This window comes from Mustela nigripes, chromosome 17 (assembly GCF_022355385.1).
Source record: "Mustela nigripes isolate SB6536 chromosome 17, MUSNIG.SB6536, whole genome shotgun sequence".
NCBI lineage: Eukaryota > Metazoa > Chordata > Mammalia > Carnivora > Mustelidae > Mustela > Mustela nigripes.
This window is the reverse complement of record NC_081573.1, coordinates 56373303-56396752: the sequence shown is the minus strand read 5'-3', so window position 1 is coordinate 56396752 and position 23450 is coordinate 56373303. Positions and strand designations below refer to the sequence as shown.

At 60.7% G+C, this 23450-nt stretch overlaps 1 protein-coding gene across 5 annotated transcripts in view; it reads right to left on the bottom strand.

Moving 5' to 3' along the window:
• The window catches only part of GSE1 (Gse1 coiled-coil protein), a 385451-nt gene that overhangs the window by 222986 nt on the left and 139015 nt on the right, over positions 1 to 23450 (bottom strand). For all 5 annotated transcript variants that reach the window (XM_059383392.1, XM_059383395.1, XM_059383394.1 and 2 more), the window contains exon 2: positions 21112 to 21292. In XM_059383392.1, the coding sequence (XP_059239375.1) occupies positions 21112 to 21292 (181 nt within the window). The remainder of the gene's footprint in view (positions 1 to 21111; positions 21293 to 23450) is intronic.

The window sequence follows — 23450 nt, the reverse complement described above, 5'->3', positions numbered from 1 at the left end:
ATCAGGTCTCCTTCTAAGGCTTTTCATGAATCATCATGTTCAATCGCCTCATGACCATTTTACAGGTTGAAAAACTGAGGCCCAGAGAGGGTAGGAATCTCCTGGAAAGTCACACAGCAGGGATCCAAGCCTGTGTTGTGAACCCGTGATCCTTCCTCTGATGACAGTAATACCAAGCTCATTTCCAGAGAGCTGCGGACCTGGCACTGCTGGGAGCACGCCCCGCGAAACTTATTTTATCATCACAAAACCCTGAGTTCTGTCCCACTTTACATGGGGGTAACTGAGGCAAGAGACTTGCCCATTTGCACACCTAGTGAGATAATGGGGCAGGATTCCAACTAGGCAGGACGGGGCTTCTGCCTCCCCCCCATCAGCTGCCCCTCCTGGATTTGGGGCCGGAGACAGAACCAGCTGTAAATGTGGGTGTCCTGGGGCACCTCCTGCCTCGCCCTGCTCTGCGGGCCGCACTGCTGAGCTCTGGGAGCGAGCGGCGCATGAAGAATTTCACCCGCAGCCAGCGGTCGCCTGTGCCAAACAGTGGGGGAGGTGAGAGGTGGGGGTGGCTCTGAGCAGGCACCTGTCAACCCTGACCTGACACAGACGCCTTGACCAAGGGGTAGCTGTGGCCCAGCCCCAGGGAACCCCAGGTGGGCTTCGCTCTGGGCCCCGCAGTTCACCCCCCTCGGGTAGGAAGACGTAACCTCCCCTGCGGCCGCCCTCGTGGGGGGGCACACCAACCCTGAAAGGGTCCCCTGGTCCTCTCCCACCCGCCCCCAAGTTCAGGACCACGGCAGGCCCCGACTGGAGCCGGAGCCATTCTGGCCCAGGGGGTCACCAGCGGTCATTCTTAATGGCTCGGCTGTCCTGTCCGGCTCTGTCTCCGCAAGGGAGTGATCTATGACCCCATTACCGCCGAGGCCTCTGAAGGGCTCCAGGATGGATTACCGGCTGCCTCGAGAGAGCGGGGAGGCAAAATCACACGCAGGTGAAAAATGAACTTCATCAGACTCCCTAGGTCTCATTACCATCCATCAGCAGGCAGCCCGACCCTACGGTGGGGGCGGCCACTTGCCAGGCGTGGGGGCGGCCACTTGCCAGGCGTGGGGGCTGCAACCCCCCCCCCGCCTCCTTCCGCTGCCAGAGTCCCATGTAAGCTCTAGCTCTCAGCTTTGCCTCCTGCCCCCCCAGAACCTCCAAAAAGGACCCCATGGCCAGGGCTGGGGACAGCAGGCAGGCATCTCCCACGGGGCCCTGACTCTGTATGTCTCTGAGTCCCTGTCCGAGCACTGGGGCCATGGACTCTTGACAGTGGGGACCATGCCATGAGCCATGGTTGCTGTGCGTCCCGCCCTGCTCGCTGCCTCCTGTACAAACAAGCGCTACTGGCCAACAGCCCCCGCCCGAAACCCCTGCCCTGCCGGGTTCAGTGTGGGCCAGAGGGCCTCCTGGATGAGAAGGGGCTTGTCTCCCATTTGGCGGAGGCCCCCAGGGCTCGGAGCAGGGGACAGGGAGCCAGAGAGACTTCAACAAGAAGCAGAAGCTCTGGAGGCAGCTGTGCATGTCCGGCGGGGCTGGGGACAGGTGCCTAGCAGGCTACACTAGCTGGACAGACACTTGGAGCCATCAGGAGGACAGCAGGCCTGCTCCGAAAGCAGATCCCCCTCCCTCCCCAGGTCACTTGCCAAAGAGCCCCCCAGGCACAGAAGAACAAAACCTGGACAGGCCTGCTCTATGCCCCTCCCTGGTCCTCCCCCTGCAGGACCCGTTTCAAGCCCCTCTCCTCCTCCCTCTTGGGTCCCCTCGGGAGGCCCCCGGCTTCGCTAGCCAGAGCTGAAGATGAAGCCTGTTATGCATCCAGAACATTCCACCCACATGCCTGGCTGGCTGTGAGCTCTTGGCCCTTCTGTGGGCTGAGTCAGGGGCTGCACAGGTCCCAGCTTGTACAAGAAGCATAAGGGAAACCCAGGGATGAGGGACAGGCACCTGAAATCCCCTCTCGTGGTAACGTTCGAGACGGCTGTCCCACGTCTACTCCACGCAGGCTCACTGCTGAACCCACAGGAGCTCACGTGATCTTCCTGGCCGGGCTGTAGGACGCGTGCTACAGTGTCGGTTCTGTTTTGTAGGTGCGGACATGAAAGTTGAGAGAGGTCGAGGGAGCGGTCTGAGGTCCCACAGCGAGTGAACAGCAAGGCTGGGAGAGAAGCCCGCGCCCCTGGGTCTCAGCTACATTACGAGGCCGGAGAGAGGTTCTCCGAGCTGAGCCCGGCCCTCTTGAGATCAAGGCCATCCTGGCCCCGCCAGCACATCCTCACGAGGGGGTGGGGGTGTTCAGCCAGTGAGAGGCATACTCCTTTCTTCTCAGAGGAGGTCTCTGGGGCTCTGGGTTCGGGGGGCCTGGGCTGAGCAGCCCTCACTGGGCCACGCCTCTCTGAGCCTGCCCCCCCACCCCACCCAGAGGGGAGGCAGCAGAGACTGTCTAGGGAGGGTGAAGCTGCTTTAGAAAAGGCAGGCTCCCGGATCCAGAGGGACTGTCGGTGTTAACTGGATTCTGAAGGGAAAACCCATTAGACTCTGAGCCCAAGTTGGGGGTGGCTGCCGAGGCCCACAGGGAATGGCCAAGGACTGATGAGAGCAACACGTTCTGTTGTTCTGCGGCCCAGAGACCAACTGCCCACTCTGGCCCCAGGCTCTTCCCATCCCCAGCGGGACAACTTTCTACCCTGGGCGGTGGTGGGGGGTGTGTGGTCCCTTTAATGGAAGACACTTAGTCCAGCCAAACCCTCGAAACCCTGCTGCTGTCTCCTCTTGGCTTCTGCTCCCCTCCCCAAGCAGACAGACACCCACGAAGCATGAATAGTCCATTGTGGGCAGCTTCTGAGCAAACCCGCAGTCACCCAGGCTAGCCTCAGAGAGGACTGTGTGTGTCAGAGAGCGATGCCCGTGAGTGTGTGTGCGTGTGTGCGCACGGGAGCCTGCGCGCGTGCCTGAATGTGAGGTCGACTGGGTGCACGTCTGTGAGTGTGCATGTGGGCGTGTGCTTGTGCACGGAGGGCTGTGCGTGCGCGCGCGTGGGTGCGTGTGCGAAGAAGGACGTGCCCTCGGGCAGGGAGCCCTGGGCGCCCACGCCGGGCCCACAGTAAGGCACCTAGTGACGGCCCCCGGCTGGATGGGGGAAAGAGGGCTTGCCTGGAGGATGTCTGGCCTTATCCAGAGGGATTCCGACCTGCTCTGCGTCCGTGCTCACAAACAGGACACACCCCCAGGCCGCCACTGTCCTTCCTGCTCACCCTGAGCCAGTGGTCAAGGCCCACGGGATCTGAATGTCCGGAAGCCTGCGGGGTCACTGTGCGTCCTCTCAAACACAAGGGCACACAGCCGAGGCCTCACGGCCGACTGGCCTCATGTGAGGAGTAAACCCTGCCCCACCAGGTCCAGGACTGCAAGGGCCTGGCCTCCGTCCCACTCCTGCCAGGGCTTCTGAGTAAAGGAAGGGCCCGGGATGCAGAGATAAGGCTGGACTCAGGGTGACCGGGGAGAGAGAAACAAGCGGGCAGATAAGCCAAGGGAGCTGCCTGGGCCCCCCGGCCCCATGGCAGCGTGTGGCTAGGAGATAACCACATTCTGGGGGCCCCAGCCGGAGCCGAGGCTGTGCAACTGATGCCCAGGGGATAAGCCGCCCACCCACCCGGCAGAAAGCAGGGGCTCTGAGGAAGTCCAGGAGCCCAGGAGTGGAGCTGGCGGACAGCCCATGCCGTTGTCACCTACTCCTGGGCCTCGGAGGACACTTCTGGGCACCCCAGCTGGCCCTGCACGGAGCATGGCCCCCAGGCCAGCAAGGTGCCTGGAGAGGGACCCCTCCCCAGCATGTTCTGAGGAGACATGTCTCTGTGTGGAGAGTCCACACAGAAACGCTGGCCTCGGGTTTACCCAACAGCCTCTAGAAGGGTGGTTGGCACAAGCGGGTCCCCCTGGGGCTGTGTTCTCGGCCCTGAGAACTGGGTCACCGTCCCGAGCTGCTGGCCTCCATTCCGCATCAGTGGCAGCTGCCACGGGGTGGCTGCCTCATTCACATACTGAGCGTCTAACCGCTGAGCCTCAGTTTTCTCATCTGTAAAATGGGGCTAACAGTAGCTACCGCTCAGGGATGTTGTGACTATTGAACTGGCATCCAGGTGTCCCTCTGTACATGTTTTTGAAATAAAACGAAGTTAATGACATGAGCTGCAGGTTCTCCTCTCGGGATGTACCCCAAAGCACTGAAAACAGATGTCAGAAGGCAAACTTGCACGCAGAGGTTCACAGTAGCCAGAAGGTAGAGATAGCCCAAGTGCCCCTTAGCGGCAGAATGAACACAGTATGGAGGCGGTCCATGTATGGAACATTATTTGGTCACGAAAAAGGATGGCCTACTGTCCATGTTACCATGGATGAACCTGGGAAACGTGCGAGGGGCAGAAGGCCCATCACAGATCACCCACCAGAGATGCCATTTCCATGAGATGTCCAGAAAGTGCAAAGCCACAGAGACAGAAAGCAGGTTAGTGGTTGCTGGGGCTGCGGGGGTGGGGGGTGCCAGCTGATGGGGAAGGGGGCTTCCTCCTGGGGGGAGGAAGATGTTCTTGCACTGGACAGAGGTGGCAGGCACGACACTGTGCACATTCTAGAAGCTACTGAATCGTTTACTATAAAATGTTTCTTTTATGTTATGTAAATTGTATTTCAGTACAAAAAGTTTAAATGAACATGTACTGCAAAGACTTTAACAGACAACTGGCGGGTTCCCAGGCCCCCGGAAACATCCACGTCCCCAATAAAGTGCAAAGAACAAGGAGAAGGGGTCTTCCCCACCTGCGAACGGCGCAGCCCGGCTGGAGGAACCGGAGAGGGCTGGTTTCAGAGCTGGATGACGGATCAGGGCCGATGACACAGACCCCTTCATGAGTATTAATTGGATCTAATTAGATTTGGGGCCATACCAAATGGAGTCAATTTGTTAACTGGGTTTATGTCAGGATTTCAAATCGCTACCAAGTAACACAGAGCAAAGACCTAGTGTCCAAGATACGGCACTTAACCGGATCATGACGGAGGCCCGCAGAGACGGCCAGTTGCCCCCAGAGTGGAGGGGCTGGACGTGGGGGCACCTGGGAGGTGGGGAGGGGCATCCCTCACCTCGCCTTGCCCAACCTCTATCTTGCTTATGACCCTGACCCTCCCTAAGCTTCAGTCTCCTCATTTGCAAAACAGTGGGGCTGATCCAGAGGCAAAAGTGGGAGATGGGGGGGGGTGGGGTTCCAGCTTCTCCAAAATTTGCATGAAGTCCGAGGGTACTACCCCTTCCCCATCCACAGAATTGTCTCCCTCTGCCTCTAAGACTCCACCAACCACCTCTGCATCTTGGAATCTTTCAACTCACAAGTCTGTCTCTCTTCCTCCAGGAAGCCCTCCCAGACTGCCGCAGCTATATGCCTTTAACCTTTGGAGTGCCCAGTTGGACATTAAGATCCCTGAGGACAAGATCCCCTACCTCTGACCTCCTGCTGTCATTGAGAGTTATGGTGACCATCTATGTTAGAATTTATTGACCTGGGACGCCTGGGTGGCTCAGTTGGTTAAGCAGCTGCCTTCGGCTCAGGTCATGATCCCAGCGTTCTGGGATTGAGTCCCACATCGGGCTCCTTGCTCAGTGGGGAGCCTGCTTCTCCCTCTGCCTCTGCCTGCCATTCTGTCTGCCTGTGCTCGCTCTCTCCCCCTGTCTCTCTCTGATAAATAAATAAAATCTTTAAAAAAAAAAAAAAGAATTTATTGACCTGTCCTTATAATCCACCAGAACATTCTGGAAATGATAATGCTTTGACTTCCCAAGGCCAAATGCCTGATGTCCTGTCTTTGGACTTGAGAAAGGAGCCCCTTCCCCCAGCACATCTGGCATGGTCATAGCACCACCTGCAGACTGGGCAGGAAGGCCAATGGGCCAGCCCCTCTCTGTGGCCATGCCCTGGACCCTGCCAAGGAGGAGATGGGTTGCTGTCCCTCGGGAAATCCACTCAACCGCACGTGTTCCCAAGATGGCTGGGGCGCAGGTGAGCAGCTGATAAACCCCTTTCCTGGCGACTGGGGTGTCTGCAGAAGGCCTGAGATAGGGCTGAGCAGCTACCACAGAGCCCGTGTCTTCCAGAGCACCAGCAGGAACATTCTAGCACACTGTGCACTCGGGCCCAGAGAGTGAGAGGGGAAACCTTCCTGCCACTACTCCGCAGGTGTTTATGAATCCAGGGCTTACCCCATGCCGAGCCTGCGCTAGCCCCCCGCTTGCCAGGACCTCCACGTACCAGAGAAAAAGAGCCAGAAGCTCTGCCAGGACACATGGAGTGAGAAGCAACGGGCGCTTTCTACCCACTGTCTCTGCGCAAGGTGCTTCCCATAGCTCTCATCTAATCTGCCCTATGACCTCGTCTATTACGTTTCAGTTGAGAAAAGTAAGGCACAGAGAGGTTCGATTTCAGCAGGTGTCTCTCTTCCTCGGTTCTGTTTGGCCAGCAGACCATACGTGAGCCCTCGAGTGAAGATGTTATATGCCGGCAAGGAGCGCCAGGGGGCAAACCAGGCAACGGAGCAGCGGGCAGGGAGGCCCGGTATCCGCCACATTCTGATGCTACACGGAGGCTGGTGGAGAACGGGGTGCGTGGGATGCTCCAAGAGATGGTTAGGGCTTCCTGTAAGTCCCCCACCCCAAGCCCGCCACGTGTGGCCCGCTGTGGGGGCCTGTCACACAGGATCGCCGACACATGCCACCCCCACCAACATTTCAGGCTTACAACCAAAGGCGACCAGAACTTCAGAACCGAAAATCAGAATGTGGCTGATGGGGAAGATGGGAAGGAGAACCTGGGCCACTGTGCATTGCAAATCACCCCCCCACACACACCCCGAGATTGTATAGTGCACAACCTGCCCAACGGTAGGAGCAGTCCAGAAACCCAGCAGGGCCCACGTCCCCAGGATGGTGGCTGTGAAGGGGGATTTGCAGATCCCTTGCAGATTGCCTTGAACATGTCTTTCCCCAGAACCGTGGAGCAGCTCTCCCACAGAAGACCCCCTCTTTGCTCAACTATGTGCCCCTTCACGGTGCCCTCTTCCCTTGCGCAGCCCCTGTCCTGCACCCAGTGCGACTCCCTCTCACACTCTGTGCTGTGGGGGCACCTGTGGCTTGGCAGGGCCTGGTGCTGAGGGGAGAAGGTGCAGACATCCGCCGCCCGTCCCCCACTTCTGGGCTCACGTCCAGCTGCTGGCTCCCGCGGTGACAGCCCTCCTCCCACAGCTCTGAGAACAGAGCCAGGCTGTGTTCACGTGTCCCCGCTGGGACCACACGGCGGGCGGGCAGGCGGGGAGGGGGGAGAGGGGGGAGTAAAGCCACCAGCCCACACTGCCAGGCCACAGGCTCTGTCTGTGCCCAAACCTGCCATTAGGGAGACTCGAGGCGGCCAGACCAGCCCACCCAGTCACCAAACTCAGCCCAGACTGGCCCCTGGGGGCCCAGGGTGGTGGCCGAAGGGGAGGGCGACAGCAGCAGCACTCACGACGGCCCAGGGTTACCGGGGCCTATTCTGTGCCAAGAACCATGCCCCCGGCGGCCCTCCCAACACCAGGGAGGATGGAGATCCTGGGTTATCCCCATTTGATGGATAGGAGGACTGAGGCTTGGACAGGGCGCACAGGTCTGCCTGCGTGGTCTGGTCCCTGACACCATGCTGGGGGCCGTGGGGGAGGTTATAGGTTTGTAGCTCTATCCCTGGGCAGGGGCTGGGGCAGCCCTTGGAGAGCCCGAAGGCTCAGGGAGCAGTGGCTTGGGCCCCAGGAGCAGGAAGGGAGGCCGCCCCAGAGCGTGGAGGTTGGTTCCTGGTGGAAAGTCCTGCTTCGGCACTGCTGGGCTGGTCTTGGGCCTTGCACAGGCCTGGGGCAGAGCTCCCACCTCATGAGACGACTCCCTGATGTATGAAGCACAGCTGAATGGCTTAATTGAGCCCTGGCATGCAGCTGGCGCTTAATACATGCTCTTCCCTTCCTATACCTTGCTGGGTGAGGTGAGGGGGAGAGAGGGGCAGGACCAGGATGTTGGGGGTGGGGAAAGGCAGCCAGAGCCGCCCCTCAGACGTGTGTTCCGGCAATTTTGGAGCAGCTGCTCTGCGCCAGGTAAGGGGGCCGTGTCTTCCCCTTGATGGCTGCCTCCCACGCCAGGCCCATGGGGGTCCCGTGGGGTCCTGCCTGGCCCAGCTGGGGTCCGGGGATCCCCACACTTCCAGACAAGGATGGCAGTGGTGCTGACAGTTCACACGGCCCAGAGAGGTTCGGCAGCCTGTGCAGGGGTACACAGCTCTAGGGAGGAGTGCCAGGATTCGAACTCAGGCCAGCCGGGTCCAGAGCCCTCCTCTTCAAACCACATCTGGGGAGCGAGGGATGCCTGGGATGGTCTCTCGGCCCCTGGAAGGGAGGGCATGGTGCCCCCCTCACCGAGGTGAAGGGGTAGAGAGGCTGGCCCTGTCCGTGTGTCCATCCCTGCCCTACAGAGGCCAGAGGCCTTCTTCTGGCAGAGGGCTGCCCAGCAGGAGAGGGTCTGTGGTCCCAAAAGCTGGCCTCGTGGGCCCTCCCCTGCACAGCCCCCACCAAACCAGCAGGTCAGACGTGTCACGTCCGTGTCCCTCACACCCTCTGCGGACGGCAGGTGTGGCTGGCCGCCAAAGCCGCTGTCTGCTCACTCACTCCCTTGGCCCGAAGCCACGGAGGACCTGCCGGGCCTGCTGGGTGAGCATACACGCATACACACACTCAGAACCGCCCCCCCCAACTCAGAGTCACACGTGCACACCAGCCGGAACAATGAGCTGCCGGCCTGCACACCCACTTGACTCATCTGTCCTGATGGGACCTGGAGGCAGGGGAGGGAGGCCTGGGGAGCAGCCGGGCCCACAGCTGACGAGGAGATGCCAGAAAGTCCAGCCCAGCCTTGGAACTGCGTGACCACGGGGGCCGCGGGGACAAAAGCACAGTCACACTACCCTACGCTGGGAGGGAGGAGAGAGGACGCATCCATTCCTCAGTTAAGCAGCCACACACCCATCCTCGAATGGTTTGCTGAGCACCGACTGTGTGCAGACCCCCTTCTAGGTGTCAGTAACCACATCAGACACGCGCTTGGTGCTGGAGGGATGGAGGTGGACACAGGACGTGGTGACTGACCCTTTGCTATGTGCATTGCCTTGCTGAGTCCTCCCTGAGACCCTCTCAATGGCTGCTGCCAACGCCCCCACGTCGCAGATCAAGAAACAGAGACGCCACTAGAAAACAGAAGACCTAAGAGCCTGCGCCTTGCCTCATTCCCCTTCCCAGGTCCCTCTATTTTGTCTGAAATAACAAAAGAAAAAGAACCAGAAAAGGCAACACCCGCACTTAGGATACCTGCTGGGCCACTGTCGGGTTTGTCCGGGACAGCCCTGATTCTCACCTAACACCCAATCTAATAAATGAGAGCACCTCCTGTGCTCTCAGCGTGCCCTGGTTTAGACCCAGATAAAGCCAGTGAAGCTCCCTTCCCACTCTGGCGCTGAGGGAAAGATGTAATCAGGGAGAAAAAGGGATGGTCCCAGGACAGCACAATCACGGAAGGCTTCCTGGAAGAGGTGGGCTTGAGCCGTGCCTGGAGGTAGGGAGACACCACCTACCAAGGTCCTCCATCTAGGATCCAGGACCCAGGCCGGTGCTCAGCTTTATAGCTCTGTTTGAGGACCGCGTACTCTGGGGAGGCCCCAGAAAGTACAGAGCGTGAAGAAGGGGCCACACTGGGGCTGTGCCATGTGATGACAGCCCCCCACAGCCCCTGGCTGCCTTCCCAGCACCCAGTTGTGTCATGACGGTGCTGCCCAGTGCCCCTGGGATGGACGAGGTGTCCCACTGCCCGTCCCCACGGGTGCTCACAGTGTTGTGACCATCCATGAACTAACGCCCACAAGTGCGGCCAACAGCCTTGGTATACAGTAGGTGTTAGCTAAACGCCAGCCGCTATGGCCCTTTTTATTGTACCAAGGAGGTGCACAGAGGAGAAGGGTCCTGGAATCTGAGACGCGGAAGGAAGACTGTCCTGTCTGGTCTTGGCTCTTCTGTGACGGTCCAACCAGTTTGGTGGACTCTGCTTGAATACTCTCGGGCTCAGGGAGCTCACTACCTCACGGCCGGCCGGCCTGTCCAGAGATAGGCAGTGGACTTCGCTCCCCTGGTCTGTGTGTTCCTCCTTCATCAGATTAAAACCCAGCTGCTGAGTGCAGGGTCAGGACCAGAGTCCGTGCCTCCCACTCCCCAGCTGGGCATCCTGCATGTGGTTTCTGCTGCCCCCAAAGCTGGCCGTGGGGGGGTAAGGTGAGGCGGGAAGCCCTTGTACCCCATCTGGAGTGGGAGCGGGAGCCCCGGGGCTTTGGCGTCCCCTGGGCCAGGCACACCTGCCACTCCCAGGTTCTCAGGTTCTCCAGCCATGTGTCTCAGCCCTCCTGACCTGCCCGAGCTCCTGGACCTCCCTGGCTCGCATCTGACCCTTCCTGCCCTTTCCCTCTTCTTTGGGTTCTAGACTCTGCCCTGTCCTGGGCAGCTGGGCAGCCCCCCCACCCCGGCAGGGGTGCTCCCTCCTGGGCTCCGACTGGGGCCACTATGCTGGCCACCGGGGACATCACATCTTTCCCCCGGGGCCACGCTCAAGCTCCACACATGCTCCGAGGTGCCCCTGCAGCCAAGACACACACCCCTCCCCAAGTCACAGGCCAGCACTCTACCGCCCCCGCACGTCTGTCTTTGGAAGTCTGGCCAGCGTTGCAGGACCCATGCCCCCCCCACCACCACCACCATGGCCCCACAGAGGGCCATCCTGGGGACTCACCCGGCAGGAGCACTTTCCACTTAGGGCTCTTCTGGTCCATGAGAACAGACAGTCCCAGGCCCTGGCCCGCCCACCCCGGGCCTGGCCTGGAGGGCACGGAGCAGCTCCCTTAGGCCTGGGGGAGGGTTGAGGGGGGCGGAGCAGCAGGGCCGGGAGGAGCCGAGCTGGGTTCTCCCAGCTCTGCAGTGGGGGTCCAGGAGCAGACTCCAGAGAAGACGGTGGAGAGAGGCAGGGGGCCAGCCAGCAGGCCGAGGCACAACCACGCGGGTGGCAGGCCCTCCTCCTGCCCTCCCGGCCTCCAGCCGGGCGCACACCCCCGCGGGCTGCACGGGGAGCGCTGGAGGGCGGCAGGCGGCAGGCACTGCGGTGGCCACTTCCTGCTTTCCCTGCAAAGCCGGCTCCCTACTTCCCCCGCCAGACCCAGTGGGCCGAGGTATTGACTGCTGGCCTGGGGAGCAGAGAGGACCCCCGGGTCCCGCAGGGGCGCCACACCCATCCGAGCCCCCCTTCTCCGTTCACGGAGTCACTGGGCAGTCTGTTCCGAGCACCCACTCTGCACCAAGTCCCCGCCGTGGGCTTGTACACGCTCCAGGCCGAAGGAACCGTCCACCTGGCCGCCTTCCCAGAGGTCAGGAGCCCCAAGGGCGGACGTCGGGGAGGCATGGGCCAAGGGCGGCTCGGCTCTGGCACAGGGAAAGGGTGTGGGCCCGTTGCCCTAGACCGAGGACGTGAGGCCTCGGCGGGTGCCCCGCTGGAAGGCTATGATGGGGGAGGAGGAGGGCTCAGGCCTGATGGGGAGGCAGGGGTGTGCAGAAGCAGAGGCAGGGGTCCTGAGGCTCTGGGGGAATTCCAGGGCAGGAAGCCATCCTGCTGCAGGGCTGTGGTCTCTGCCACCTGGGTCAGAAGCTCCCCTGGGAGACGGAGGAGGTTTCATAAGGGGGAAGGAAACCTGCTGTCACTGGGGTCTTAGCTCTCGGGGTCTCCTTCCCGGAGGGTCTCCTCTCTGCCCTACAAAAATCGACAGGCCCTGTTCTGGTGTTCCCTCCTCCCCTGCTCCCCTCCTGGGTGCACTACACTCTCTCAGCCATTCTGCCCCTTGTGAGAACCTGTCTCGGCCTGTGCGGGGGACAGGACGGTTGGGCATTTGCTGGGGGTGGAGACCTTGGCTTGTAGGGGGCAGGCGGAGGGATGCCCGCCCGAAGGTGGGCCCACAGGCTGCTTCCTGGGTGAGGTGCTGGGAGGCTACGGGAGAGGCAGAGCCTTGTCTAAGGCTCTGGGGTGAAGCCCGTCCTGAACCTGGGATGGGCAGCAGGGGTAGGAGCAGGGGCTGGGGGCGGTCCAGGGCTGTGACTCAAGCCCCATTTCTAGTGCTATGTTGCGCCACCTCCTGGGAAAACACCAAACTGCACCGAGACCGTCCTAGCGTGGGCAAGGAATCAGCCCCTCTGGGACGCCCCTGCTCCGTTTCCGGCCAGGGTGGTGTGGGGACCCCCAAGGGCTTGGCAACTTGGGTCACCTCCACAGCAACAGTCCCGAGACAAAGGTCCTGTCATCTTCCTCGTGTTCCAGCGGTGGAGACTGGCCCAGGATGACCCAGACTGTACCTGCTAGGGGTGAACTGGGCTATCTCAGGTTCCCCTAGGAACTCGGCCACGAAGCCTGAGGGGCTAGCCCTGGCAAAGCGTCCGCAGGGTGCCCAGTTTCGCGTCAGCACTCACTCGCGTCCCTTATGCCCCCGGGGTCCTCACCGGGCTGCCCATGCTTTAGTCAAGAGCTTGGACCCCGTGCCCCTCCGGCTGCACACGGCGAGCTCGGCGCAGCCACGGTGGCCAGCGCGGCGGGGCAGATAACAGTCCCGCAAAGATGGGCGTCTTTTCGTCCCTGGAGCCTGTGAGTATGTCATGTCACCTGGTAAAAGGGACTCGGCACACGTGATTAAGCTCAGAGCCTCGAGAGACAGAGATGACCCTGGATGAAACAGGGGCCCAATGTGATCACAAGGACCTTCCTAAGAGGGAGGCAGGGCTGCGTGGTCGCCAGCGTGAGCCAGAAAGGAGAGGCTGGAGAGGTGGGGCGAGGAGCCGTGAGCCACGAGCCTCGGGAGCCTTCGAAGCTGGCAAAGCAAGGAACTGGTTCTCCCCTGGAGCCTCCGGGAGGAGCCAGCCCGGCGGCCGCCTCTGATTTCTGGGCTGTGAGGTCATATAGCTGTGCTGAGTGCGCGGTGATTTCTTCCAGCAGTCGCAGGAAAGGAGTACAACCAGGAAGAAAGCTGGGCCGCCTCCCCGCTCCTACATACAGCAGGCGCTCGATAAATGCTGTCCTCGGGTCGCCTGGGGGGCTCAGTCATTAAGCACCTGCCTTCAGCTCAGGTCATGATCGCAGGGTCCTGGGATGGAGCCCAGCATCAGGCTCCCTGTGGCAGGAAGCCTGCTTCTCCCTCTCCCACTCCCCCTGCTTATATCCCCTCTCTTGCTGGGTCTCTCTCTGTCAAATAAATAAACAAAATCTTTAAAAAAAAAAATACCTCTCCTCTATGTGTTTGATTCAGGGAGCTCATAGCCCCTCCTCAGAGTCATCCACGTTCAAGGGAGAGAAAGAACCAATCATTCACAGGTGACCTTCAAGTGTCCTTGACTCCAGTATGTCAAACATCTGGAGAAGCAAGCAGTAAGGGGTCCCTAGAATTTTATAGTTTGGAGCAACACCCTCAGAGGGAAGAAAAGTTCCAGAATGCAGTAGGAACCTGCCTTGAATGTCAGCCCCAGGCCCAGGAAGCCTGAGGAGATCTCTGCCCCCTGTGCATAGAAGAATCTTTTTCTCTTTACCATCCCAACTGGTTCCCCAGCACTAGATGACTGAAAAACTTGTGTTTGCTCCACAGTTGTTCATGGGTTACCTGTTACGTGCACCGTGTCAGGTTCAGAGAGAGAAAGAGGACAGTGAGAGATGGTCCCAGCCTCCATGAGGAGGGCAAGTGAGCTGAGCACAGGTCACCCCAGGGCCTTTGCACTGCTCTTCCCATAGCCTAGAGCTCTCTAATACTACCTCCTCAACAAGGCCTTCTGTGACCACCCTGCCTAAAGTCACAGCTCTCACCCCTCTGTGTCCCCCTACCCTATTTCTCTTCACGGCACTTCACACCACCTGGTATCATGCATTTTGCCTAACACGTCTTTGGCATGCAGTAGTAGGTGCTCAAAAAATATTTATGAAAAAATGCACACACATAAATGACGGTGTCGATGTGCGAACAGGCAGCTGCGGCAAAGACGCAAGCAAAGGTCTGCTGGGAGAGTACCCAGCTTCCAGATGGTTCCTGCTCTCAGTCCTGTCACAGGTGGAAGTCAGCGTGCGGCACAGCAGGGTTTGGAAATGCGGCTCTTGGAGCTAACTGAATTCATGGGGCACCCCACGGGGGTAGCTGAGGTCCCCGAGCACCGGCTTGAACCGGGGAAGGCAGGGCAGTGGGTGAGCGGAGGCTGGGGCAGGATGGGGAGAGGCGGCCTCACGGGGGCATCAGTGCCCGGCTCCAGCTCCCGCTCCTGCGGGCCCCCCCCCCCCCCGAGTCCCAGTCACCTCTTCATCCCCACCCGAAAGCCCGATCCTGGAAAGAAATGGGGGCTCAGGCACTCAGACCCTGTTGGCAGCAGCTCTGTGGGCGAGGCGCGTCTCTGAGCTCGTGCCCTCATGGACTGCATTCCAGCCAACGCTCGATGTACCATTTTATGAAACTGTATGTGTGAAATTCTCTTCTCCTAATTTCATGAAACCGATACCAGTCAGACACCGAGAGTCACATGCCAGCCAAGGGGCCAGCTGAGAGCGAGCGGGCCCTGGGCCAGCCGCACGACAGAGAGAAGGGCGTTCAGGCCCGCGGGGGTGAGCGAGTCCCGGCTAAACATCGGAGACGCTCCTGGGGCGACAAGGACCCACAAGCAAAGGGCCTCTCCAGGCGGCCCCGACCTGCAGGCCCCGGGCTCCCCAGCATGACCCGAGCTCCCAAGAAGAAGAACCCGCAGCGTGTTGCGGAGGAAGGAGGCTTTGGATCCCGGCGCGAATGCGGCCACACGCAGGAAGGGAGAGCGGGTGGAGAGTGGGGAGGCGCCCCGGAGGCCAGACGAGCCCTGCCCACAGAGCCAGGGAGAGGGGCCATGCAGGGCTGGAGAGGCCGAGCCTGGACCCCCCCCCCCCCACGTCCTCCGAGCAGCTGGGGTAGGCGCCCTCCGAGTTTCTCTGTCAAAGCACCAGCACCAGCACCCGCTCCAAGTGAGGCCTGCCAAGCGCTTCTTGGGGTCAGAGCCCAGGACACAAGTGGAGGCCCAAGGCCAGGAGCCCATTTGCCCAACAAAAGAGACAAAAGCCTTTATGGGGCCCGGCCTTCAGGTGGCCACTGGTACGTTCTCTCTGCCCAGGCCAGGGCCGGGCCTCTGTGGCTCTGAGGGCCCAGCCCGCCGCTAAGCCCTGGACGGGGAGCCCCCTTGGATCCTCACAGACTGTGCGGGAACTGTGCTGCAGGGACTGCGTGCTCACACCGAGCTGGGAAGAGCCAAGGCAGAACCGTATGTAGGGAACAGGGTTCGGAACAAGGAAGGGGTCGCAGGATGGGCGCCCACGAACATTCACCTCCAGGACAAGTCCATGTTGCCTCGTTCCCCTGGACCCCCTCCTCCAGGATCTCAGCCCCGGGGCCTGAGGGGCTGGGCTCCCGGGAGCCTGCCTGATTCAACACTGGCTTCCTTCTTTTGCATCCTTGGCTTGACCCCTGAAGGGCGCCTTTCCTCTGGGAAGTGGTGGTGTGTGTGTGTGTGTGTGTGTGTGTGTGTGTGTGGGTGGGGAGCCCCAGCACCTACTTGCACTACTTGCAAATCTACCCTGTGTCTGGGGGGAGCCGAGGGGTGCATGCATTTTCCTGCTCTTGGCACAACAACTCTGAGCAGAACGGCCCTGGAAATGTGCTGTCCCAGGTGGTTTCTCGGCAGACGAGGAGATGCAGAGGTGTCTGAGGCTGAGCAGCCGGGGTGGGGGGTGGGGGGGAGTACTGGGGAGAGGACAGGAGCAGGGAGCAGGGAGACAAGAGCAGGTTCCAGGTAAAGCCTCAGCCCTGCGGGAGCCCCGGAGGGAAAGCTCCATCCTTTGCTGGAAACCAAGGGGCCGGGTTTCACATTCCCGCGCTGGCCAGGGCACGAGAGCTGCCCGCCCTTCCCCTACAGGACACGGGGACCAGGGGAGTGTGTCCAGGTGGAGCACCCCAGGCTCAGACCCAGTTCTCAGAGCTCACAGAGCACTGGGCGAACTGGCCGCCGGGATGTGTGGCTGAGGCGGAGATGGCCAGCCAACGCCCACCTCCGCAGTGGCCAGCCCCTCCTACACTGGACTGCCCAGGTCCCTTGTATCTGGGTGGGGCGGGAACTGGCTCCAGCCAGCGCAAGGGACACGGGCCTCAAGGCCAAGATGGGTGAGTATCCAGGGGCTCTCCTGAGTTCACTCCCCGTGTCTGCTAGTGATGGAATCAGGGCACTCTGGAAGCCAAGAGATGGCAAAGCCACAGGCTAAGGGGACCCTGGGACCCCCTGTCACCCAACAGGAACCATGATAGCCTCAGGATTATCTGTCCCAGCACCTGTCAGGCCGCAACTGATTTCAGAAGTGACTTTGGGATGGGCAGACCAAGGGTCCTGAAAGATGTCTGTGTCCTATTTCGTGGAAGCTGTGAACACACCACCCCTCCCATGGCAAAGGGGACGGCCGACCGGGCACAGAGAGCACAGAGAGTCCCGGGTGACCCAGGGGCACTCATGCCATCACAGAGTTCATACACGTGGAAGGAGAAGGAGAGGAAGCACTGGAGAAGCAGGGCAGAGCTGGGGCGTCGCGGGCTCTGTGGACGGGGCCACCGGCCGGGGACTACACGCGGCATCCAGAAGCCGGGGAAGGCCGGGACACGGAGCAGCCCTGCCCGCCCCGCTGTGTTCAACCCACTGACACCACGCTGGACTCCCGGACCCCAGAACTGTAGGACAGTAACTGGGTGGTTTGAAGCTGCCGAGTCAGTGGTTACCTGTTACCTGTAGCAGCAGGAACTCGAGAGGACAGGCCTCTTCGTAGATAAGCCCCTGCCACGGGGGTGGACAAGAGCAGTGACAGCTTCTGGGGGGCAGCTTCTGGGCTGGGCCAGGCCAGCGGGGTGCAGATGGGGTGCAGAGGGGCCGCCTCCTCCCCCACCGCCACTAGCCCGGTTCCTCCTCTCTGCTGCCCCATGAGCTGTGGTCACTCCAAAGCCAGGAGAGTGGTGGCTTTCTGGGTGGGAGGAAAGCACCAGCTCTGGGGAGCACCCAATGGGGTGGCCAACCCCAGCGCCCCAACATGACAGCTGATAAAGGGAGGGGCCCCAGGAGCACTGCTGTGACTGCAGAGTCGATTTTGGCCTGGTCTCCTGCGGCCCCACTGCAACCCCATTAGAGGGTCTGTGACTACCATTGGATCTCTCTTTTATTAAAATATTTTATTGATTTATTTCAAAGGAAGAGAGAGTGCGAGTGAGCGAGCGCAGGGGGAGGGGCAGAGGGGAAGCAGACTCCCCACTGAGCAGGAAGCCCAACACAGGACTGGATCCCAGGACCCCAGGATCATGACCTGAGCTGAAGGCAGTTGCTTCACCGACTGAGCCATTAATGGAGACATTATTTGCTACTTCCAGCTCAGAAAGGACATCTAGGGTCCATGGGGCGCAACTTGGGGTTAGGGTTAGTATGGCAACCCTGATGATCACACAAGAAGCACATTCGCAGCAACCACAAGGCGAATGGCATACCCTGGAGTTGTGCAGTGTGCAACGTGCACAACCTTGCACAGCAACCTTGAGTACCTCCTTGATGTCCATCCCACTGACATCATGCTACCACACCTACTCACCACTGGAGCAGCTAAGCTTCGGGAAGATTATTCTGAACCTTGCCAAGTCTCCATGTCTGGGAAGTGCTGTGCTGATTTGGAAACTTGGACCTGGGTCTTGGACACCAAGCCACACCCTTGCTTATCACCAGATGGTGCTGCTTCTCTCCCAAGGAGGCTGTGGCTGCACAAAGTAATTGTTCTGGAATGCTTGTTCCCATCCATCTGTGATGAGTTGGGAGTTTCCTCCTGCTGGATTTGACACCCCCTGTGAGTGTGCCCATGAGAAAGGGATCTTGCTTTGATTAAAGGTTTAAGAATATCAGACAGGGCTGAGCCTGGGGGCTTGTCACCCTACAAGAGGAGGCTGTCCGACGACCAGGTTTGGGCTGCACCCTTCTCTCCCCCAACCAGAGACTTCTGGTCAGTCTAAGGTCTGTGCTTGTCTAAGCCTCGGCTGTCCCTACAGCCCCGGAGCCAAGCTCCCTCCAATCAGCACGTGACCACATCCTAGGCGGGCGCTCTGAACCATGCAACAACCACCTCTGGGAGAGAACACAGCAGAGTGGCCCCCCGTGTCCCCGAGAGTACCCCGTCCAGCCCCCTGGTCTGGAACGAGGGCTCCTGCTGGGACAGTTTCCGCCCCTAGCAAATACTGCTGTGTCTACATGCAGGATGTCTGCAGGGCATTGAGGGACAGAAATGGACGGTGCTGGGTAGTTACCCTGCAAGGCAGCAGATGCTCACAGCCCCCTGGGCCTTCTGAGAGAGGCCTCTGCCCCAGCGAGCACTGGGGAGGGAGCCACCATTGCAGGGGTGGGGAGAGTCAGTGGAGAAATGGAGGTATGCCATTCGCCTTGTGGTTGCTGCGAATGTGCTTCTTGTGTGATCATCAGCGTTGCCATACTAACCCTAACCCCAAGTTGCGCCCCATGGGCCCTAGATGTCCTTTCTGAGCTGGAAGTAGCAAATAATGTCTCCATTAATGGCTCAGTCGGTGAAGCAACTGCCTTCAGCTCAGGTCATGATCCTGGGGTCCTGGGATCCAGTCCTGTGTTGGGCTTCCTGCTCAGTGGGGAGTCTGCTTCCCCTCTGCTCTGGAGAGAGGAAGTGGCAGAACTGTGGGTGTGTGTGTTGAGGGGGGCAGTGTGTGCACATGGATACAGGTCCCGTATATGTGTGCCTGCGAGTGTGCGTAAATGTATGTGTAAGAGAGTCCTGGGACCCGTATGTGCACATGGGTCTGTATGTGTGTGCCTGCATGAGCACCTCCGTGTGCGGTGCCTTTGCTGGCTCTGTGTGTGCGCCCCTGTGGCCTGGCTCTTGCAGCCGTGTGTCCGCATGTGCTTGCCTCCCGGGCCGCCCGCCCGATGAGAGGTGGCAGGTGTGTAATAAACCATTAGTCTCTGTCACGTTTCTGAGCAGCATCAGTGGCCTCCCGGGGAGGAGCCTGACTCCAGGATGGCTCTCCAGGCAGGTCTCCGGCTGGGAAGCCGCCCACCCCCCTCCAGGCAGGGCTGCAGCCTGACGGGAGCAGCTGGCAGACGTGGGCCTTGGGCTCCTGCCCTGCCCCGGGCAGCCCCAGGGCTGGGAGGCTGGGCCTTGTGGGTGCCAGTCGGGGGTGGGGAGGCAGCAGTCCCCCAGGGTCAGATTTGCAGGCTACTACCCAGCACGGAGGCATGATTGGGATGGGGGGGCAGGACAGCATCCTCGAGGACACTCTACCAGGTGCCTGAGAATCACAAGTCACAGTGGCGCTTACTGCAGCCCCCACCTGCGAGCGGTCAGGGCCAGCCCCACACTGGACCCTCTTCCGTCCCAGTTACACGGATTCCCACGCCTGCCCTGTAAGCCAGGCCCTCTCAGCCTTCACGCCCGTTTCTCAGATGAGGAGGAAGAGGCATGGCCTGGAAGAAGGCACTCGTCCGGGGCTCTGGTGTGCTGGGGGGGGTGGGAGACGGCTCCCGGAACAGCATCCCTGCCCACCACCTGCACATCCACCTGTCAGGGTCTGGGAACCCCTTGGAGGGCTGCATGGCCCGGGGGGGCCCCCCAGAAAGCTGGATGGGTCCCCTGCCGAGAACACTTCATGGATGCCCCAGAGGGCAGCCCAGGCCCTGAGGGTGGGGCAGGCCAGCTTCCCTCACCCCCCCATACCCCCCACCCCCCCACCCCGTCAGCCAGCCTGGCTCCTCCTGGGCCACATAGGCTCACAAGCAGCACTTTCCGTGGGGCTCACAACCGGGGCTGGCGCGGGTCTTAGGACTCAGTCCCCTCTGGGCAGCAACACGCGGGGCATCTACAGGGACCCCCTCGGAGGGGGTTTGAGAACAGAAATATGGCCTAAGGGGTTGCTCTAGGACCCTCCCCAGATAAGAACGCAGGTGCCCACTCACACTGACATCCGGCCAAATGGCCTGCCAGGGACCCACTCACGGCCCACCGCCCCGGTTCCACAGACCCCGCCGTGAAAGACTCAGGATGTCACCCAGGCAGGGACAGCCCCTCTGTCATCAGGGAAAGTGCCAAGATGGGCAGACAGGGCCTCCGAGGCTGGTGTGGCAGCAGCAAAAGGCACACAGTGGCTTCGGTGGCCGCATCTTCTTCCAGCCACATGCCCGGGCTCCCTCTGGTGCGCAGAGGCTGGCCCCGGAGAGCGCTGAGGGTCAGGCCCCAGTGCGTTCACGATGCAGAAGCCCAAGAGTGGTGCCCGCAGCACGGGTGGAGAGGGGCTGCACACGGCATTGCGCGGGGCGTCAGGACGGCGCAGGGCGGTGACCACATAGACGGACCCGGGGTGCTGGGGAGGGCCGCCAGCCGAGACGCAGCTCAGACCCCCAGGAATAGTACACAATCATGGTTTGGGCAAACACAGGTGTGCCGGAGAGAGCGGCGTGTGAGCGGACGGGTTCCGGGATGGGGGCACACGGGAGCAGGTGGAGGGCCCGTCTCAGCGGGTTCTAGAGGTCCCTTACACCTGCTCTAAAGCGAACGCGGGAACACGGTGGAATCACAGCTCACAGACACAACACACAGAGGCCGTCCGCGAGTAGGGGCCGACAGGGCGCCGGGAAGCAGGGGTTCTGATGGAACCACAAACTGACTTAATCCCTATGGAGTGTAAGAGCCAAACTCAAGGAAGGGAGACGCGGCCTCCAGGCTCTCCCCGAGAATGTGCTGACCATGGGGTGGAGGTCCATGCCCGAACTCAGTGCTGGGAGCCCCCCCTCCCTGCTGGGGACGGCACGAGCCGCACCAGCACCCAGAGACGGCAGAGCGCGCGCGATTCTAACCTGTGCCAGGCAGGTCTGCTCCGGTCCCGGCCACGCTGCTCTGCGGACACCGGGTGGGTCCCGGCTCCTGGGCCGTCCGGGGGCCTCTGGGCGTGCTTTCTGCTGGGGCGCCTGGCCGGGGCTCAGGCTCCCTGGCGGGGACGTGGATGGCTGTCGATGCCTCGAGAGATGCAGACGTGACCTGGAAGGACAAGAGGGGACAGGGTGAGTCTTGGCCATTCGCCCCGAGCCGCTGGGTGCCACGCCTCCCCCACGACGGCCTGGCTTTGCCATCAGGGACTCGGCTGAGCTGGCTTGGGGCAGCGCAGGGCTGGTCTCCAGGAACCCCAGGGTGAGTGTCTTCTTTGCCCGGTGACCCCTGCCCGAGGACACCAGGCTGGCCGCTGGGCCGTGGGGCTCCACCCGCCGGCCCTGTTGCTCCCCAAGCCCCTCAGCCCTGCACGGAAGCGGGCATAACCTCCGGCTGGTTAATCGCGACCCCGACGATTAGCCCAGCGGGACTTTCGTTCACGCCACCGGGTGGCCTCCCCATCCCCCCAACCCCAGCCCCTGTTCCAGTTCCTTCACTGTGGTGAGACGGGGGTACAACGGGTGGCATGAAGTACATTCACAAGGAGCAACCATCACCTCAACCCATTTCCAGAACTTTCTCCAGACCCCCTGACACTCACTGCCCTACTTCCTATGTCTAGGACTTGGACTACCCCGGAGGCCCCATCCTCTTCCCACATATAGGCAAACTGAGGCTCAGAGAGGCGCCGGAGGAACCTGAGGTCGCAGAACTGCGCGACTCCTGGGCTGAGTCCCCCCACCAGTCAACAGGGCCTCGGCTCCTGGGCTCGCACCTCCAACCTCAGAGGCCCTGCCCTGCCGGCGGGGGAGGCCGTGGGCCAGTCCCACCGACCGGCGACCCCCACCTCCCGACGACGAGCTCCAGGGCCGTCGGAAAGCAGCTTCATGTTGATCCAGTTGTTTTAGGGATTAGTGCCATAAAACCCAAGTGCCCTAAGAGAGATGGATGGCCCAGAATTCCCCGGTGAGCAGGGGCTCCGCCAGCCCTCCCTGCGAGAGGCAGATACGTTTACCATTTGTTTCCGGGAATGCTTTAATTTATGGGATCCATATGGTGACACTGCCCAGACCACAGCCCCCGCAAATCCCACAGGCGTGCTGGCGGCTTAGACTGGAGCCAGGAGGAGGCGGCACCTCAGCCCGGCACACTTGATTCCCTCGCTCGCTGGCCCAGGGGCAGGGGCCCGTCGGCGTGGCAGGGACCCAGGAGCCCCACGTGTATCTCGTCTTGTCGGGCTCGAGCTGCCCTTGCAATCTCGTCCTGGGGAAACTGCCAGGCGCAGGCTGCTGTGTCCACCATCGGTCACAGGTCGGCTTGTCCAGCCAGCCTGGGACGCTCTGAGGGGTGGTACTTGGTCCAACCAGGAAGCGTTCTTGTAAACCCCCTGGGGTGGGCTATGGGTAGGGGGAGTGGAGGAGAGCAGTGGAGGGAGAGACTGGCTCTGACCCCTGCCCACAGGCTGGTGGAAGGGAGAGAGGGGAGGGCCCCCTTCCCGCTTCTCCTCCTGGAGCTGGGGTACCCAGGCCCTGCTGGAGGAAGGTGGTGGGGGGCCACCTCTGGGAGGTAGGGATGGCTTCCAGGATGGGGAACGGTGGGCAGGAGGACCCCACTTACGATGTGCCATGCTTGACCCTCTCACCCACCATGTCACGCACCAGAACACAGAGACAAGAGGAGATAAAGTGGCCTGAGCTCTCAGCTATGATTGGAGGCATTGGAATTTGAACCCAAGCGGTTGGGAGCAGACTCAGCTGTTAGAAAGCAAATGGAGGACATGGCTATTAAGTAGAGAAGAGCAGAGAGCAAAAGGGAATTGGACTAGGCAAGAGAGGTGCAGATGAAAAGCACTGTAGAAGTTAGAAGATCTCTCCGGGCCTGGAGAAATCCAGGCAGTCTTGCTGGAAGAGGTAGAATTTGAAGTAGGCCTTCGAAGGGAGCAGGTTTTGAAAGGGAGGGAGGACAGGGAGGGAAGAGAGATTTGAACCCTCATTCCTGAGGGGCCAGAAGAGTAAACCATGAACAAGGCACCAGGAAGGACAGAATATAGGGGGATGGCACGGTCTCAGTGCCACCGATGTCACATGGAGGGAACAGAGCTCCACCTTGCCAGATCAGATCTTTCAAAAGCAGCCTGCGAATCTATTTTCATTCATTTATTTTTATTTATTTTTTAAAGATTATTACTTATGGGGCGCCTGGGTGGCTCAGTGGGTTAAAGCCTCTGCCTTCAGCTCAGGTTGATCCCAGGGTCCTGGGATCGAGCCCT